The sequence below is a fragment of the Rana temporaria genome, chromosome 11 (assembly GCF_905171775.1).
Source record: "Rana temporaria chromosome 11, aRanTem1.1, whole genome shotgun sequence".
Taxonomy (NCBI): domain Eukaryota; kingdom Metazoa; phylum Chordata; class Amphibia; order Anura; family Ranidae; genus Rana; species Rana temporaria.
Window position 1 is genome coordinate 158,063,633 of NC_053499.1, and position 20,254 is coordinate 158,083,886.

The following is a 20,254-nucleotide window of genomic DNA, read 5'->3' on the forward strand; positions in this document are numbered from 1 at the left end:
GGTCCAGAGATGCGGGGGGCTGTGTAATGTAAAGGGGTCCAGCGGTATCTGGCTGTGTAATGTAAAGGGGTCCAGCGGTATCTGGCTGTGTAATGTAAAAGGGTCCAGAGATGCAGGGGCTGTGTAATGTAAAGGGGTTCAGAGGTGCGGGGGGCTGTGTAATGTAAAGGGGCCCCTGAGATGCAGGGGGCTGTGTAATGTAAAAGGGTCCAGAGATGCAGGGGGCTGTGTAATGTAAAAGGGTCCAGAGATGCGGGGGGCTGTGTAATGTAAAGTGGTCCAGAGGTGCGGGGGGCTGTGTAATGTAAAGGGGTCCAGAGGTGCGGGGGGCTGTGTAATGTAAAGGGGTCCAGAGGTGCGGGGGGCTGTGTAATGTAAAGGGGTCCAGAGGTGCGGGGGGCTGTGTAATGTAAAGGGGTCCAGAGGTGCGGGGGCTGTGTAATGTAAAGGGGTCCAGAGGTGCGGGGGGCTGTGTAATGTAAAGGGGTCCAGAGGTATGCGGCTGTGTAATGTAAAGGGGTCCAGAGGTGCGGGGGGCTGTGTAATGTAAAGGGGTCCAGAGGTATGCGGCTGTGTAATGTAAAGGGGTCCAGAGGTGCAGGGGCTGTAACAGATTGTAACATATGGATTGTGTATGCAATATTATTATATTTGATTTATTTTTTCCCCAGAAAGCGGAGTTACCCTTTAAGTAGTGAATATGTCGGGGTCCTCTTTGGAGGATATGGTTTGGTGTCACTTTAACGTTCTATCCTGAGTGACACGGCGGAGCGAACGCTGTGACATCCCGAGCTCCCGGCTTGGCGCGGTGACTATTACGCAAGGAGTTAATTTTTAGCGAAGACAAAAGGCAGAGGGACCGATGTGTTTGACTTGGAAGGACTCGGCTTGGAAGCTGCCAGACAGGTTTAGTTACTGTAGCGGTGAGGAATTCTCCGTATCGATCCGCGGCTCCCCGTCTTCCATAAGCTGCAGCCAGCGGAGACCTGATCGGACGAGGAGCTAACCACCCCACCCCCCAAAAGTACGAGGGCACCGCGTGGATCTAACACAGCGCCACTGTGCCCATGCCAGAGCAGGCACAGCCAACCAGGAATTCCTTCGTGAGCGGCTCAAGCGACTCCTGTTCTTGGATTTCACAAACAAAAATAAAGACGTTTATTGATTGCCAAACATTCGCCGCGACCTAGAGAGAGAGTTTCCACGAGCTGAAAGTGCGCGGCGCTATGCGCTCCCTCTCCGAAGACATCATCTCGGCTCCTCGGCTGGCGAGTCGCTGGCGACCCCCCGGAGTTATCTCTGCTGGAAAGAGACAGAGAGGTAAGAGGAAGGCAACAAATCACCCGATCGATGATTATCACACGAAAACCTTCCACTTTTATATCATCTTATAGATTGTAAACGAGCCGAGCGATCCGATCCATCCGATCCCTCTGATCCCTCCGATCCCTCCGATCCTTCCGATCCCTCCGATCTATCCGATCCCTCTGATTCCTCCGATCCCTCCGATCCATCCGATCCCTCTGATCCCTCCGATCCCTCCGATCCTTCCGATCCCTCCGATCTATCCGATCCCTCTGATTCCTCCGATCCCTCCGATCCTTCCGATCCCTCCGATCCCTCTGATCCCTCCGATCCATCCGATCCCTCTGATCCATCCGATCCCTCCGATCTATCCGATCCCTCCTGTATTGTAATTGTACTGTCTGTACTTATATTGTCAACTGTCAGCGCTTTATAAATCCTGTACAATATTTATTTATTATATTATTATTATTATTATTATTATTATTATAATCATTTATTACATTAGATTATTATTATTTGTATTATTATTATTATTATTATTATTATAATCATTTATTACATTAGATTATTATTATTTGTATTATTATATTATATTTATTATAATCATTTATTACATTAGATTATTATTATATTATAATCATTTATTATATTAGATTATTATTATATTATAATAATTTATAACATTAGATTATTATTATTTTATTATAATAATTTATTACATTAGATTATTATTATTGTTATTATTTGTATTATTATATTATATTTTATTTATTATAATCATTTATAGATTTAGATTAGATTAGTATTATTATTTGTATTATTATATTATATTTATTATAATCATTTATAGATTTAGATTAGATTATTATTATTATTTGTATTATTATATTATATTTATTATAATCATTTATTAGATTAGATTATTATTATATTATAATAATTTATTACATTAGATTATTATTATTATTTGTATTATTATATTATATTTTATTTTATGTATTATAATCATTTATTATATTATATTATTATTATATTATAATCATTTATAGATTTAGATTATATTATTATTATTTGTATTATTATATTATATTTATTATAATCATTTATTAGATGTGATTATTATTGTTATTATTTTTATTATTATATGATATTTTATTTATTATATTGAGGCTTACCAATTCTTAGATGTGATGGCTGCATTCGTTTTCTTTTTTTATGCTTTCTTTCTTTGAGTATTATATTATATTATTATTCATTTTTTTATTATTATTTTTATTTTTATATTTTATTCTTATATTTTATATTGCAGCTTACCAATTCTTACATGTGATGGCTGCTTTTGTTTTCTTTTTTTTAGGCTTTCTTTGTTCAATTATTATATTATATTATTATTATTTTCATTATTATATTAGATTTTATTTATTATATTGAGTCTTACTAATTCTTTGATATGATGGCTGCATTCGCTTTCTTTTTTAGGCTTTATTTCTTCAATTATTATATTATTTTTATTATTATATTATAAATGCAATCACGCCTGGTTTGGGGCGATGGTGCAAGTTTATCTCGCAGTCGTTCTACAAAAGGATCCCGCAATCAGATCTCATGTCTATGGCTAGATCACATCTAAAAGAGGAGTTCCAGCTTCCCCCCTCCCCAAAGCACATTGGGGCAGATTCATCAAGGGGATACGACGGCGGATCTCGTGATCCGCTGTCGTATCTGTGAGATCCCATGGTCGGATCTATGCGACTGATTCATAAGAATCAGGTTCCCATAGATCTCCCTTAGATCCGACTGGTGTAAGTGACTTACACCAGTCGGATCTTAGGCTGCAATCTCCCGCCGGCCGCTAGGTGTCGTCCCAGTTTTTTACGCGTCAGATATGCAAATGAGGAGAACCGCCGATTCAAGACCGAACGCCCGCCCGGCGCTTTTTTTTTACGTCGTTTGCGTTCTGCATTTTCCGGCGGATAGTTACCCCTGCTATATGAGGGGTAGCTGATGTTAAGTATGGCCGTCGTTCCCGCGCCGAGATTCAAATTTTTACGTCGTTTGCGTAAGTCGATCGGGAATACGGATGGCCGGAATTTACGTAGCCGCCGAAAACATTGACGTCCTAGCGACGTCATTTGGAGCATGCGCACTGGCAAATTTCGCCGGCGACGCATGCGTAGTTAAATCGGCGCGGGAACGCGCCTGATTTAAATTGTACACTCCCCCTAGCCGCGGAATTTGAATTCCGCCGGGGGAGTTACGATCTGACGGTGCAATTTTCGAGGTAAGTGCTTGGTGAATCATGCACTAGCCTCGCAAAATTGGAGGGTGGGGGTGCTGGGTGTTGGAATCTGGATCCAGGCTCCCCCTAAATCAATGAGTATGGCCTACCCATTCTGCTGCCTCCTTCCTCTGCTATCTGCATGAGTCACTTCTGACAAGTTTTACTGACACCAAGGCCGGGTACACACGGACAAACATGTATGGTGAAAGCGGTCCGTCGGACCGTTTCCACCATACATGTCTGCCAGAGGGCTTCTGTACGATGGTTGTACACACCATCGTACAGAAGTCCGCGCGTAAACAATACGCGGGGCGTGTCCGCGGTGTCGCCGCGTCGATGACGCGGTGTCGCCGCGACAATGACGCGGCGACGTGGGCGGCCCGCCTTTAAAATGCTTCCACGCATGCGTCGAAGTCATTCGACGCATGCGAGGGACGGCGGGCGCCTGGACATGTACGGTAGGTCTGTACTGACGACCGTACATGTCCGAGCGGGCTGAATTCCAGCGGACTGTTTTAAAACAAGTCCAGGAATATTTGTCTGCTGGGAAAAGGCCCGGCGGGCAAATGTTTGCTGGAATTCGGCCCGCTCGCGCCCACACACGACCAAACATGTCTGCTGAAACTGGCCTGCGGGCCAGTTTCAGCAGACATGTTTGCTCGTGAGTATGGGGCCCAAGAGGTAAAAAGGTGACAGGGGGAGGGGGAGCTCCAGCACACAGCCTGTGACTGACAGCCTCAGCTCTGTACCAGTGTGTTGTGTGAATCAGGTCTCTTTCCTCCAATTAGCTCTCACTGAACTCTGCAGAGTGTAACCTAACCTTGTTCCCTGCATTCTGACAGCTGAAAAGCTTATATCAATTCTGCACTTTGAACGCCATGTAGATAAACAGTTACAACTTATGTAGGAGGATTTTTTTTTTCATCTCTGTGAGTCCAGTCACTTTACCGGGTGTATGTAAGGCTTTATCGCCATCTAAAAGGGTGACAGGGGGAGGGAGCTCCAGCACACAGCCTGTGATTGACAGCCTCAGCTCTGTACCTGTGTGCTGTGTGAAGGAGATCTCTTCCCTCCAATCAGCTCTCACTAAGCTCTGCAGAGTGTAAAACCTTTTTCAGCTCTCCGCCCCCCCCCCCCTGCTTTCTGACAGCTCAGACAAGCGTGTATAAATTCTGCACTTTGAACGGGACGTAGAGGAGAGAGAGAGGTAGATAAACAGGTACAACTTATGTAGGAGGATTTTTTTTTCTTCTTCATCTCCGTGAGTCCAGTCACTTTACCGGGTGTATGTAAGGCTTTATCACCATCTAAAAAGTTATTGACCCGTTCACTACCAGAGCCATATACTAAAAATACATCAATGGTTGCAACTTTGTATGCAGGGCCGCCATCAGGAATTATGGGGGCCCCTTACACAGCCTCAGGCATGGGCCCCCTGGAGCAGAGAACCGGGGGGGGGGGTGCTGCCGCCTGAAATTGAGAAGCAGGAGGGGGGGCCCTTTACAAAAAAATTAGAAATAAAGAAAAATATATATAAAAAAAGGGGGGTAGCCCCCTGGGGACCTCTGGGCCCTTTAATAATAATAATAATAATAATAATAATAATAATAATAATATAATATATATATATAAAATAAAAGAAATACAAAAATATATAAAAAATAGATTTTTTTTTATAAAAAAAAGGGGCCCTGGGGACCCCCGGACCTCGAAAAAAAATTTGGCCCTTTAATAAAAAATAAAATAAAAAAATATTAATTTTTTTTTTATTTATAAAAAATTAATAAAAAAAAGGGGGGTTGCCATCCGGGGCCCTGGGGATCTCCGGACCTCAAAAAAAAATAAAAAAAAATTTGGCCCTTTAATAAAAAATAAAATAATTTTTTTTTTTTATTTATAAAAAATAAATAAAAAAAGGGGGGGGGGTAGCCATCCAGGGCCCTGGGGATCTCCGGACCTCGAAAAAAAAAAATAAAAAAAAATGTGGCCCTTTAATAAAAAATAAAATAAAAAAATATTAATTTTTTTTTTATTTATAAAAAATTAATAAAAAAAAGGGGGGTTGCCATCCGGGGCCCTGGGGATCTCCGGACCTCAAAAAAAAAATAAAAAAAAATTTGGCCCTTTAATAAAAAATAAAATAATTTTTTTTTTTTATTTATAAAAAAAAAATAAAAAAAGGGGGGGGGGGGGGTAGCCATCCAGGGCCCTGGGGATCTCCGGACCTCGAAAAAAAAAAATAAAAAAAAATTTGGCCCTTTAATAAAAAATAAAATAAAAAAATATTAATTTTTTTTTTATTTATAAAAAATTAATAAAAAAAAGGGGGGTTGCCATCCGGGGCCCTGGGGATCTCCGGACCTCAAAAAAAATAAAAATAAATTTGGCCCTTTAATAAAAAATAAAATATTTTTTTTTTTTTATTTATAAAAAATAAATAAAAAAAAGGGTGGGTTGCCATCTGGGGCCCTCCGGGCCCCTTACAGGTGTACTGCCTGTACCCCCCTGATGGCGGCCCTGTTTGTATGTCACATGACTGCTATTTATTACAGAGGGAAGGTGGGGGGAGGGGGAGGGGTCAGATATATCAACAGATCTTGCTCTTTTTTTTTTTTTTTTACTGCAAGGACAACTTTACGCTTTTTCTATATTTATCACCAAACAAATGTTGTCATTGAAAATGTACGGTTGGAAAGTTCACATACCTCACGTCGCGGCGTCACCCGAGATAAGGACGCAATATACTGTATACAGAGTTGACTATTTTACTGGCTTGGCAAAGGAATGTCATCTTAGTGAGAAAAGTGTAAATGACAGTTTCCTTTAACCACTTGAGTGCCAGGAGATTTTACCCCCCCACACCTTCATGACCAGGCGCCATTGTTTGCTATTCAGCACTGTGCTACTTTAACCAGTAGCTGAGCAGCCGCCACAGTTATACTGGCTCGCCTGGGAAAATCGCCGTAGGTTTACTATACATCGGACGCTTTAAGACCACTAGGGGGCGCGTGCAAAAAAAATGTGACTGAGCTGATCGCCTGTGTGAAAGGGGCCTTATTGTATTCATCATAGAGATTTTTTTGCATTAGCCACTAGAGGGAGCCCCCAATGGCTCACGGTAACTACCGGGGAACGTCAAACGCTTCAAAAGCCACATCCAGTTGGGCCCTATCAAGTCCTATGGGGTAGGGGGACCAGATATCCCCGGTTTCTGGGGACAGTCCCCGGATTGAGGACCCTGTCCCCGAAGACAGTCTGTCCCCGGATTTGTCCCCGGATTGCAGTGGCATGGGAAAGGCATCTGGTACTCTCGCCCGGGTGCAACATTGGGGGGGGGGTGCAAAATCATTACTGTGCCCCCCCCCCCAAGTGCGCTGTGTTGCCCCCCCGCTTGGTGACTCCAGTGGTCCAGCCTGTCCCCCATGATCCCTCTGGTGCGGGTGGCCCATGTGTGCGTGTGTGACAACAGCGGAGGGGGTACTGAGGAGCGGCTGGGTGCTGGGGAGCCCCGCTCCGATGGATCATCATGGAGGCCCTTGAGGGGTGAGCAAAATCAACCGATCTACACTGTTCATATGGGGGGGGGGGGGGGGGGTGAGTAGTGCAAGAATCAGGTAGGTCAGTGTAGGAATAAGGTAGGTCAGTGTAGGGACCAGGTAGGTCAGTGTAGGGATCAGGTAGGTCAGTGTAGTGGTCTGTATAGGAATCAGATCATTGTAGGTATCAGGTAGGTCAGTGTAGTGGTCAGTGTAGGGTTAAGGTAGGTCAGTGTAGTGGTCTAGTTGGTCAGTATAGGAATCAGGTAGGTCAGTGTAGTGGTCTGTATAGGAATCAGGTCAGTGTAGGAATCAGGTAGGTCAGTGTAGTGGTCTAGTTGGTCAGGGTAGGAATCAGGTAGGTCAGTGTAATGGTCAGTGTAGGGATCAGGTAGGTCAGTGAAAAGGTCAGTGTAGGAATCAGGTAGGTCAGTGTAGGGATCAGGTAGGTCAGTGTAGTGGTCTAGTTGGTCAGTATAGGAATCAGGTAGGTCAGTGTAGTGGTCAGTGTAGGAATCGGGTAGGTCAGTGTAGTGGTCAGTGTAGGAATCAGGTAGGTCAGTGTAGTGGTCAGTGTAGGAATCAGGTAGGTCAGTGTAGTGGTCAGTGTAGGAATCAGGTAGGTCAGTGTAGTGGTCAGTGTAGGAATCAGGTAGGTCAGTGTAGTGGTCAGTGTAGGAATCAGGTAGGTCAGTGTAGTGGTCAGTATAGGAATCAGGTAGGTCAGTGTAATGGTCAGTGTAGGAATCAGGTAGGTCAGTGTAGTGGTCAGTGTAGGAATCAGGTAGGTCAGTGTAGTGGTCAGTATAGGAATCAGGTAGGTCAGTGTAGGAATCAGGTAGGTCAGTGTAGTGGTCAGTGTAGGAATCAGGTAGGTCAGGGTAGGAATCAGGTAGGTCAGTGTAATGGTCAGTATAGGAATTAGGTAGGTTAGTGCAGTGGTCCGGTAGGTCAGTGTAGTGTTGAGTGTAGGGATCAGGTAGGTCAGTGTAGGGATCAGGTAGGTCAGTGTAGTGGTCTGTATAGGAATCAGATCATTGTAGGTATCAGGTAGGTCAGTGTAGTGGTCAGTGTAGGGTTAAGGTAGGTCAGTGTAGTGGTCTAGTTGGTCAGTATAGGAATCAGGTAGGTCAGTGTAGTGGTCTGTATAGGAATCAGGTCAGTGTAGGAATCAGGTAGGTCAGTGTAGTGGTCTAGTTGGTCAGGGTAGGAATCAGGTAGGTCAGTGTAATGGTCAGTGTAGGGATCAGGTAGGTCAGTGAAAAGGTCAGTGTAGGAATCAGGTAGGTCAGTGTAGGGATCAGGTAGGTCAGTGTAGTGGTCTAGTTGGTCAGTATAGGAATCAGGTAGGTCAGTGTAGTGGTCAGTGTAGGAATCGGGTAGGTCAGTGTAGTGGTCAGTGTAGGAATCAGGTAGGTCAGTGTAGTGGTCAGTGTAGGAATCAGGTAGGTCAGTGTAGTGGTCAGTGTAGGAATCAGGTAGGTCAGTGTAGTGGTCAGTGTAGGAATCAGGTAGGTCAGTGTAGTGGTCAGTGTAGGAATCAGGTAGGTCAGTGTAGTGGTCAGTATAGGAATCAGGTAGGTCAGTGTAATGGTCAGTGTAGGAATCAGGTAGGTCAGTGTAGTGGTCAGTGTAGGAATCAGGTAGGTCAGTGTAGTGGTCAGTATAGGAATCAGGTAGGTCAGTGTAGGAATCAGGTAGGTCAGTGTAGTGGTCAGTGTAGGAATCAGGTAGGTCAGGGTAGGAATCAGGTAGGTCAGTGTAATGGTCAGTATAGGAATTAGGTAGGTTAGTGCAGTGGTCCGGTAGGTCAGTGTAGTGTTGAGTGTAGGGATCAGGTAGGTCAGTGTAGGGATCAGGTAGGTCAGTGTAGTGGTCTGTATAGGAATCAGATCATTGTAGGTATCAGGTAGGTCAGTGTAGTGGTCAGTGTAGGGTTAAGGTAGGTCAGTGTAGTGGTCTAGTTGGTCAGTATAGGAATCAGGTAGGTCAGTGTAGTGGTCTGTATAGGAATCAGGTCAGTGTAGGAATCAGGTAGGTCAGTGTAGTGGTCTAGTTGGTCAGGGTAGGAATCAGGTAGGTCAGTGTAATGGTCAGTGTAGGGATCAGGTAGGTCAGTGAAAAGGTCAGTGTAGGAATCAGGTAGGTCAGTGTAGGGATCAGGTAGGTCAGTGTAGTGGTCTAGTTGGTCAGTATAGGAATCAGGTAGGTCAGTGTAGTGGTCAGTGTAGGAATCGGGTAGGTCAGTGTAGGAATCAGGTAGGTCAGTGTAGTGGTCAGTGTAGGAATCAGGTAGGTCAGTGTAGTGGTCAGTGTAGGAATCAGGTAGGTCAGTGTAGTGGTCAGTGTAGGAATCAGGTAGGTCAGTGTAGTGGTCAGTGTAGGAATCAGGTAGGTCAGTGTAGTGGTCAGTATAGGAATCAGGTAGGTCAGTGTAATGGTCAGTGTAGGAATCAGGTAGGTCAGTGTAGTGGTCAGTGTAGGAATCAGGTAGGTCAGTGTAGTGGTCAGTATAGGAATCAGGTAGGTCAGTGTAGGAATCAGGTAGGTCAGTGTAGTGGTCAGTGTAGGAATCAGGTAGGTCAGGGTAGGAATCAGGTAGGTCAGTGTAATGGTCAGTATAGGAATTAGGTAGGTTAGTGCAGTGGTCCGGTAGGTCAGTGTAGGAATCAGGTTGGTCAGTGTAATGGTCAGTGTAGGAATTAGGTAGGTTAGTGCAGTGGTCCGGTAGGTCAGTGTAGTGTTGAGTGTAGGGATCAGGTAGGTCAGTGTAGTGGTCAGTGTAGTGTTGAGTGTAGGGATCAGGTAGGTCAGTGTAGGGATCAGGTAGGTCAGTGTAGTGTTGAGTGTAGGGATCAGGTAGGTCAGTGTAGTGGTCAGTGTAGAGTATAAAGTCTGTCCATCTAAATGAGGATCAGTATGGTTGTTGCTTCTGTTGGGATCTTTGATTGTGGCGGCCATAAGGTCTCTGCAAGGGCAATGACATTTGTTTACAGTATCAGAAAACTGGATGAACCGGTTGATATTATTATTAGGTAATCGCTCGATAATTATCATCAATTAGCCAAATAGAATGGATCCAACCCAGAGAGTGAGGGTTTGCCTCGTATGCCCCCGGGTCCCATTCACTGATGTAGATGATGGTTCTCTCACTCTCCCCCCCATCTCTCTCTCTCTCATCTCCCTCTCTCTCCCCCCCTCTCACTCCCCCTTTCTCCCTCTCTCTCTCCCCCCCTCTCTCTCATCTCCCTCTCCCCCCCTCACTCCCCCTTTCTCCCTCCCCTCCCTTTCTCCCTCCCTCTCTCTCCCCTCCCTTTCTCCCTCTCCCCCTCCCTCCCTCTTCCCCTCTCTCTCTCCCCCCTCTCTCTCTCTCCCCCCTCTCTCTCCCTCCCCCCTCTCTCTCTCCCCCCTCTCTCTCTCTCCCCCCTCTCTCTCCCTCCCCCCCCTCTCTCTCTCCCTCTTCCCTCTCTCTCTCTCTTCCCCTCTCTCTCTCATCTCCCTCTTTCTCCCCCCTCTCTCACTCCCTCTCTCTCCCTCCCTCCATCCCCCCTCTCTCTCTCTCCCCCTCCCTTTCTCCCTCTCTCTCTCCCCCTTCTCTCTCTCTCTCATCTCCCTCTTTCTCCCCCCTCTCTCACTCCCTCTCTCTCCCCCTTTCTCCCTACCTCTCTCACTCCCTCTCTCCATCCCCCCTCTCTCTCTCCCCCTCCCTTTCTTTCTCCCCCTCTCCCTCCTCTCTCTCTCCCCCTTCTCTCTCTCTCATCTCCCTCTTTCTCCCCCTTCTCTCACTCCCTCTTTCTCCCTCCCCTCTTCTCCCTCTCCCCCCTCTCTCTCTCTCTCTCCCTCCCCTTTCTCTCCCCCCTCTCTCTCTCTCTCATCTCCCTCTTTGTCCTCCCTCTCTCTCCCCCTTTCTCCCTCCCCCTCTTTCTCCTTCCCTTTCTCCCCCTCTCCCTCCCTTTCCCCCTCTCTCTCTCCCCTCCCTCTCCACCCTCCCCCTCTCACATCGGACACTTTTGACACATTTTTGGGACCATTGTCATTTTCACAGCGATCAGTGCTATAAAAATGCACTGGTTACTGTGTAAAAGTAAAAATCTGGTACAATCAGCTTCCAGGCTTAATTGTCAAAGCTTAACTGAACAAGCTGAAGTTCGAAGCTGATTGGCTCCCGTGCACGGCTGCACCAGTTTTAGTAAATCAGCCCCTTTGCATGAAAGGTGGAGCATTCCTTTAAATGAGAGCGCAAAGGGCCCTCCATGGGCTGTAGCATCACGGAATAAACACTCCATCCTGAGTGAAGAAGACAGCTGATTGGATGTCACTTCCAGGCTTGTGAGGATTCATTAAATTTGCATCTCATGCAACAGGCGCCTGAATTATAAATGCCGCAAGTGAAAGGGCGAGGGCATTACATTTTACCCGATGGCATCGGCTCCCAAGTCTCTGCTGGGCTGTAGGTGGATGGGAGGTGACTGCAGTACTGCTCCTGGATGGACAGCTGGATAATAACAATAATAACTTAACCCCTTTAATACCGGCAACTTTTACCCCCTCCTGCCCAGGCCAATTATCAGCTTTCATCGCTGACGCAATTTGAATGACAATTGCGCGGTCGTGCGACACTGCACCCAAATGAAATTTGTATCTTCGCTTCAGAATAATTACACAAATACAGCTTTCTTTTGGTGGTATTTAACCACTTAAGAAAAATTTGTGAATATATTGCGCTAAACTCTAAGGAAAAAATATTTTAGACAGCCAACGCAACAAAGGATAATTGTAAAGTGAATAAGAAATAAAAAATAAATAAAAAATAAAATGTGGCGCCACATTTTATTTCTTAACCACTTAAGACCCGGACCTTTTAGGCAGCTAAAGGACCCGGACAGTTTTTTGCGATTCGGCACTGCGTCGCTTTAACTGACAATTGCGCGGTCGTGCGACGTGGCTCCCAAACAAAATTTGGCGTCCTTTTTTTTCCCACTAATAGAGCTTTCTTTTGGTGGTATTTGATCACCTCTGCGGTTTTTATTTTTTGCGCTATAAACAAAAAAATAGAGCGACAATTTTGAAAAAAATTCACATTTTTTTTACTTTTTGCTATAATAAATATCCCCCAAAAATATATAAAAAAAAATGTTTTTTCCCTCAGTTTAGGCCGATACGTATTCTTCTACATATTTTTGGTTAAAAAAAAAAAATCGCAATAAGCGTTTATCGATTGGTTTGCGCAAAATTTATAGCGTTTACAAAATAGGGGATAGTTTTATTGCATTTTTTTTTTTTTACTGCTAATGGCGGCGATCAGCGATTTTTTTTCGTGACTGCGACATTATGGCGGACACTTCGGACAATTTTGACACATTTTTGGGACCATTGTAATTTTCACAGCAAAAAATGCATTTAAAATGAACTGATTACTGTGAAAATGACAGTTGCAGTTTGGGAGGTAACCACAAGGGGGCGCTGAAGGGGTTAAGTGTGACCTCATTTGTGTTTCTAACTGTAGGGGGTGTGGCTGTAGGTGTGACGTCATTGATCGTGTTTCCCTATAAAAGGGATCGCACGATCGATGACGGCGCCACAGTGAAGAACGGGGAAGCTGTGTTTACACGCGGCTCTCCCCGTTCTTCAGCTCCGGGGACCGATCGCGGGATTCCAGCAGCGATCGGGTCCGCGGGTCCCGCGGTCACGGAGCTTCGGACCGGGTTGCGCGCCCCACGGCTGGGCACTTAAAGAGGACGTACCTGTACATGCTTGTGCCCAGCCGTGCCATTCTGCAGACGTATATCTGCAGGAGGCGGTCCTTAAGTGGTTAATCACCTGCAAGCGGCTTCTTTGAGGCGCCTTAGGAGCCGTGCATACGCCACACCTAAAGCGCCCCCTGCCTATTCGAAATGAATGGGCAGCGCCGCCAAAGTGGCTCGGCAGCGGCGCTTTGAGGGGGCGCTTTTAACTCTTTATTTGGCTGCTGGCCGGGGGTTAAAAGCGCCTCTAAAACGGCGGTAAAGCGCCGTTAAAACTAGCGACGCTTTACCGTCGACGCCCAGGGCCGCCATCAGGAATTTTGGGGGCCCCTTACACAGCTTAAGGCATGGGCCCCCTGGACCAGAGAATTGAGAAGCTGGGGGGGTGGGGCTGCCGCCGCGATTTAAGGTGGGGGGGTGGAGCTTTGGGTGATGCCATCCGGGGGCCCTGGGGACTACCGTGCCCCTTAGAGGTCGGGGGGGGGGGGGGGCTTTGGGTGCTGACGAAAAAAAACACGTTTGAAAAATTGTTGCACAAATACTGTGCGTGATAAAATACGACCGCTATTTTATTCCCTAGGGCAGTGATGGCGAACCTTGGCACCCCAGATGTTTTGGAACTACATTTCCCATGATGCTCAGCTACTCTGAAGAGTGCATGAGCATCATGGGAAATGTAGTTCCAAAACATCTGGGGTGCCAAGGTTCGCCATCACTGCCCTAGGGTCTCTGCTAAAGAAACATATACAATGTTTTGGGAGTTCTGAGTCATTTTTTAGTTGCAATAAAATACAGATTTTTACATGTAGGAGAGAAATGTCAGGGCTGGAAGTGGTTAATAATCACAATGACTGATAATGACAACGCTCAGCCTTCCCTCACGCACACACCTGCTCTCGCAGACACCTGTTGTTTCTCATACTACCATTCAGAACACACAGGTCCTCCGGCAGCCAATCACTTTCCGCCTTCTGACTCTGGGACGCAACCCTATTGGTGCCGTCACCTATCCTTCATTGCTAAAACCCGCCTACGACGGACGTCGGCGCGTAGACGCTCACTACGGACGTCACGCACAGCGGGCGCTGTTCTGTCAAAGTTTCCAACCTATCAGAATCTCCAACCGAGCGCTTAGCCCCCCCCCCGCCCCGCCCCTTAGTTACGGTCGCCACAGAGCTAGCGCGCCCGTAAAGCGCCGCCCCTGGAAACCTTCGCCTGCCCGTCAAAGCCGACAGGCCCCGCCCCCGCTTCCTTGAATCGGTCTGTCTCGGTCAGCGGGCAGGCCCCGCCCCGCGCCTGCGCAGTGGATTGGCAGTAGGGGGGCGTGCCGTCGGTTCCTGTCAGTGTTGAACAGACCGGAGAGAAGGACCGGGACTTTACCGAAGCGACTCTCCGCACCTCCTTCGCTGGCCCGGGCGGCCATGCCCTCCGACTTCATCTCCCTGCTCAGCGCTGACCTTGACCTTGAGTCCCCGAAGTCTCTGTACTCCCGAGGTGAGCGGCGGGGGGGCCCCGGGGGGGTTGGAGGAGGAGGCGGGGGATGGGGGGACACCGAGCTCCGCTCTTCTCCGTACTAAGGTTGCCGCGGAGGATTCTGGGAGGAGGAGCTCATGTGGGGGAGGGGAGGAATCATGGAGAGTGTCCTGCAGGGGGCGCCGGGTTCTGGTACCAAGAGCTTACAATCTCATACTGAATGGGCAGCCAATCAGAAGTGTTCTTCTATCCCCAGACTTGTCCTGGAAAAGTCACAGCTGGAATCTGGTTGGTTGCTAGGGGCGTTGCTAGGGAATCCCAAGGAGTATGTATTGTAGATGTCCTGTGTACTGGAGTGCCGACCTTCCCTCATGCACCGCTCATACCCCGCTCATACCCCCCCTTATGCTCCTCCGCTCATACCCCCCGCTCATACTCCCGCTTATGCCCCTCCGCTCATACCCCCGCTCATACCCCCCCTTATGCTCCTCCGCTCATACCCCCGCTCATACTCCGCTCGTACCCCCGCTCATATACCCCCCGCTCCTACCCCCCGCTCATATACCCCACTCATACTCCGCTCGTACCCTCGCTCATGCCCCCCGCTCATACTCCACTCGTACCCCCCGCTCATATACCCCGCTCATACCCCCGATCATATACCCCGCTCATACCCCACTCATACTCCGCTCAGGAGGGTGTTGGGATTAGGTTGTCGTATTGGGAGATTTGTTTATGTCGTGAGGAGATTTGTTTATGTCGTGAGGAGATTTGTTTATGGCTTGGGGTTATTAGGATGTTGGGTGACTAGGTTCTGTCATGAGGAGGTTAGGTTATTTTGGGTGATTAGGTTCTGTCATGAGGAGGTTAGGTTATTTTGGGTGACTAGGTTCTGTCATGAGGAGGTTAGATTGTAGTACTGAATAGATTAGGTTGTGAGGTGATTAGGTTCTGTCATTGGGAGGTTAGGTTGTAGTGTGGTGTTTAGGTTGTAGTACTGGATGATTAGGATTTGTCATGAGGGGGTTAGGTTGTGTTGGGTGATTAGGTTCTAATAGAGACTGATTAGGTTGTAGTGCTGGATTATTAGGATGTTGGGTGACTAGGTTCTGTCATGGGGAGATTAGGTTGTAGTACTGGATGATTAGGTTCTGGCATTGGGAGGTTAGGTTGTAGTGTGGTGTTTAGGTTGTAGTACTGGATGATTAGGATTGGTCATGAGGGGGTTAGGTCGTGTTGGGTGATTAGGTTCTAGTAGAGAATGAATTAGGTGTGACGTTTTGGTTGTAGCGTGGGGAGATTAGGTTGTACCACAAGGAGGTTGTGTTTTTAGGTGATTAGGTTGTCGCATGAGAAGGTTCTGTCATGAGGAGGTTAGGTTGAATTGTGGGGTGATTTGGTTCCTTCATGGGGAGATTAGGTTGTGGCTTGGGGCGATTAGACTGTGTTGTGAGATTAGATTGTGCCACGAGGAGGTTAGGTTGTTTTGTGGTGTTTAGGTTGTAGTACTGGATGGCTAGGATCTGTCATGAGGAGGTTAGGTTGTGGCTTGGGGGTGATTAGGTTGTGAGGCGATTAGGTTCTGTCATGAGGAGGTTAGGTTGTAGTACTGAATAGATTAGGTTGTGAGGTGATTAGGTTCTGTCATTGGGAGGTTAGGTTGTAGTGTGGTGTTTAGGTTGTAGTACTGGATGATTAGGATTTGTCATGAGGGGGTTAGGTTGTGTTGGGTGATTAGGTTCTAATAGAGACTGATTAGGTTGTAGTGCTGGATTATTAGGATGTTGGGTGACTAGGTTCTGTCATGGGGAGATTAGGTTGTAGTACTGGATGATTAGGTTCTGGCATTGGGAGGTTAGGTTGTAGTGTGGTGTTTAGGTTGTAGTACTGGATGATTAGGATTGGTCATGAGGGGGTTAGGTCGTGTTGGGTGATTAGGTTCTAGTAGAGAATGAATTAGGTTGTGCGGTGATTAGGTTCTGTCACAAGGAGGTTAGGTTGTAGTGTGACGTTTTGGTTGTAGCGTGGGGAGATTAGGTTGTACCACAAGGAGGTTGTGTTTTTAGGTGATTAGGTTGTCGCATGAGAAGGTTCTGTCATGAGGAGGTTAGGTTGAATTGTGGGGTGATTTGGTTCCTTCATGGGGAGATTAGGTTGTGGCTTGGGGCGATTAGACTGTGTTGTGAGATTAGATTGTGCCACGAGGAGGTTAGGTTGTTTTGTGGTGTTTAGGTTGTAGTACTGGATGGCTAGGATCTGTCATGAGGAGGTTAGGTTGTGGCTTGGGGGTGATTAGGTTGTGAGGCGATTAGGTTCTGTCATGAGGAGGTTAGGTTGAATTGTGGGGTGATTTGGTTGTGGCTTGGGGTGATTAGATTAGGTTGTGTTGCGAGATTAGATTGTACCATGAGGAGGTTGGGTAGTGAGGTGATTGTTATAACATGGGGAGATTAGGTTGTGCCACAAGGAAATTGTGTTAGGTGATTAGGTTGTAGCATTGGGAGATTAGGTAGTACCATGAGGAGGTTGTGTTAGGTGATTTAGGTTGTCACATGAGAAGGTTAGGTTGTGTTGCGGGGTGATTAGGTTCTGTCATGAGGAGGTTAGGTTGTATTGTGTGGTGATTTGGCTGCATCGTGGGGAGATTAGGTTGTGGCTTGGGGTGATTAGGTTCTAGTACAGAATGATTAGGTTGTGCCATGGGGAAGTTAGGTTAGATTGTGTTGTGAGATTAGGTTGTACCGTGAGGAGGTTGTTTTGTGGGGTGATTATGTTATAGCATTGGGAGATTAGGTTCTACCATGAGGGGGTTGTGTTGTTGGGTGATTAGGTTGTCAAATGGGAAGGTTAGGTTGTGTGGCGATTTAGGTTCTGTCATGAGGGGGTTATGTTGTATTGTGGGGGGATTTGGTTGCAACATGGGGTGATTAAGTTGTGTTGTGAGATTAGGTTGTACTATGAGGCGGTTGGGTTGTGGTGTTAGATGATTAGATTGTACCGTGAGGAGGTTAGGTTGTAGCATTGGAAGATTATTGTGATGTTTGTTGTGACTTGGGGTGATTAGGTTCTAGTAGAGAATATTTAGGTTGTAGTACTGGATGGTTAGGTTGTGAGGTGATTTGGTTCTGTCATGGGGAGCAAAGTTTGTTGCATAAGGGTGTGAGGTCGGGGTGTTTAGGTCGTAGGGGTGTTTAGGTCGTAGTGTTGGGGCGTTTTAGGTCGTAGTGTTGGGGCGTTTAGGTCGTAGTGTTGGGGTGTTTAGGTCGTAGTGTTGGGGTGTTTAGGTCGTAGTGTTGGGGTGTTTAGTTTGTGGTTGTTGGGGTGATTAGGTTGTAGTGTCGGGGGTGTTTAGGTTGTAGTGTCGGGGTGATTAGGTCGTAGTGTGGGCACAGGTCTGATATAATATTTGTGTGATGAGGAAAGCGCTCGCTGACACCCGGCCTTCTGGTGTGTTATGATGATCTCATGCATCGTACTGTTTTTTTTTTTAACTTTATTGAAATGTTGTGATACATCACATTGATATTAATACATTGATACATAACATTGATATTGATACATTACGGGAGGCGCGGTCCTGGTTTGGCTCCGGTTCCACTTAAAGTGGAAGGAAATCCATTGTATTTAACAGTTTTGAAAAACGTCACGTGTCGAGAATGTCGCTGTCCCATTGGACGTGTTCTCAGCTAGACTGTTACACCATCCAATGGCTGAAGTCATAACTGATCACATGTGCAGCACCGTGGCAGTTGTAGATCAAACCGAGACCAAGATAGCGGCTTTCTTTGGCTAAAACTGATTGGAGGGTTTAGTTTTGCTTAAAAAAAAAAAAGAAGAAGAAAAGTCGCCCTGTTTATTCGGGTGCCGCACCTTTCAGTGTATTCTGGGTTCCACCCGGGGATTACAGAAAATGGGATACTCTGCTTTGCCAATATTGATTTTGGGAAGGAAAGTCAAGGGGTTACCAGCTACCTTCCTATTGGTCCTTGCCTGTGCCTGTCTTTTTATTGATTGGTTAGTGTGAAAGTTATGGCGTCTGCAAACTAACAGATATTTACTGGAATTTACGAAGCTATAGCTGCTATACTGTAATGGCGGTGATCAGTAACTTAGAGTGGGTCTTGTATAGTGTAGCGGAAAATCTGGGGCTAACTGGCAGTGGCTGTGGCGGGTCGCTAACTGGCAGTGGCTGTGGCGGGTCGCTAACTGGCAGTGGCTGTGGCGGGTCGCTAACTGGCAGTGGCTGTGGCGGGTCGCTAACTGGCAGTGGCTGTGGCGGGTCGCTAACTGGCAGTGGCTGTGGCGGGTCGCTAACTGGCAGTGGCTGTGGCGGGTCGCTAACTGGCAGTGGCTGTGGCGGGTCGCTAACTGGCAGTGGCTGTGGCGGGTCGCTAACTGGCAGTGGCTGTGGCGGGTCGCTAACTGGCAGTGGCTGTGGCGGGTCGCTAACTGGCAGTGGCTGTGGCGGGTCGCTAACTGGCAGTGGCGGGTCGCTAACTGGCAGTGGCTGTGGCGGGTCGCTAACTGGCAGTGGCTGTGGCGGGTCGCTAACTGGCAGTGGCTGTGGCGGGTCGCTAACTGGCTGTGGCGGGTCGCTAACTGGCAGTGGCTGTGGCGGGTCGCTAACTGGCAGTGGCTGTGGCGGGTCGCTAACTGGCAGTGGCTTGTCGCTAGCTGGCTGGCCGGCCGGGGAGGGTCGCTAGCTGGCTGGCCGGCCGGGGAGGGTCGCTAGCTGGCTGGCCGGCCGGGGAGGGTCGCTAGCTGGCTGGCCGGCCGGGGAGGGTCGCTAGGCTAACTAGTTGGCCGGCCGGGGAGGGTCGCTAGCTAGCCGGCCGGGGAGGGTAGCTAGCTAGCCGGCCGGTATATACAAAATGGACAACACCGTCAAGCAGGGAAAACTGACGGGGACAGGGAGTAGGTGGGAAGGGGGAGCCAAAACTGGGATTAGGAACAAGGGGGGGAAACGGGTACAGGGTAGGAGTAAGATCAGGATAACTGCTGGCAGCAGGCAAAACACTGGAGTGAGATGCACTTGGTAAGGGAGGACCTAAATACCCTCCCAGCAGCCAGCATCAGATTTACTGATTTCTAGCATCTGTTGTGAGACGCCTGGTGGTGGACACTGGAATTACATACTTCCTTCCGCCCAGTGAACCACAGTGCCACCGGCAGGTGATCCAGGTCCTGACAGGTGGACTCCGGGCACCCAGCTGTTTGCAGGGAGTTTAGGAGGATTCGGGGCTGGCTTGTGAGCTGTGAAAAGGGTTGGGTTTTCCTTTCCCCAATGTACGCATTATTTTCTATAGGGACTTTAATTTTAGCTGTTGACATCTAGCAAGTGTTTTAGCACATTTGTTAGGATAAGCAGGGGTAGGCAACCTCGGCCCTCCAGCTGTTTTGAAACGACAAGTCCCACGAGGCATTGCAAGACCCTGACAATCAGACTTGACTCCTAGAGGCAGAGGCATGATGGGATTTGTAGTTTCAGCACAGCTGGAGAGCCGAGGTTGCCTCCCCCTGGGATAGAGTAAGTACTGATCCAGGGAGTATCTGAGTTTCCTTCGGGTTCAAGAAATACTTTTTCCCTGTCGGAGTTCATTGCCTTCTTCTGGATCCCCCGCGGGTTTAGGCTTCTGCAGGTTTGTTTTCCTTTTGGTTGAACTTAATGGGCACAATATTTTTTTTCTTCAACCTATGTAGGTGGAGGTGTTGCACCTAGTGACCAATCAGTCTTCAGATCTGAGCTGGAATCTGATTGGTTACTATGGCGACGCCTCTGCTTTTGCTTCCCTTCATGTTTATAGAAAGCTCCTATTCAGGGCTGGATAAATCCTCGAAGTCGAGGAGCTGATGGCGTTCAATGATTGCAGTTGTTGCTCAACTCTCATGAGCCAAAACCAGCTACTGTGTAG

General features: G+C 47.4%; 1 protein-coding gene across 3 annotated transcripts in view; it reads left to right on the forward strand.

Annotated features, from left to right (window-relative positions):
• The first annotated feature begins 876 nt into the window (after window positions 1-876).
• NFAT5 (nuclear factor of activated T cells 5) overlaps window positions 877-20,254 on the forward strand; it is a 118,651-nt gene continuing 99,273 nt past the window's right edge. For 2 of the 3 annotated variants that reach the window (XM_040329530.1, XM_040329532.1), the window contains exon 1: window positions 877-1,320. In XM_040329530.1, the coding sequence (XP_040185464.1) occupies window positions 1,227-1,320 (94 nt within the window). In that variant the 5' untranslated portion in view covers window positions 877-1,226. Of the gene's footprint in view, window positions 1,321-14,173; window positions 14,364-20,254 lie in introns of those variants that run through there. The other variant, XM_040329531.1, reaches the window with a different exon arrangement.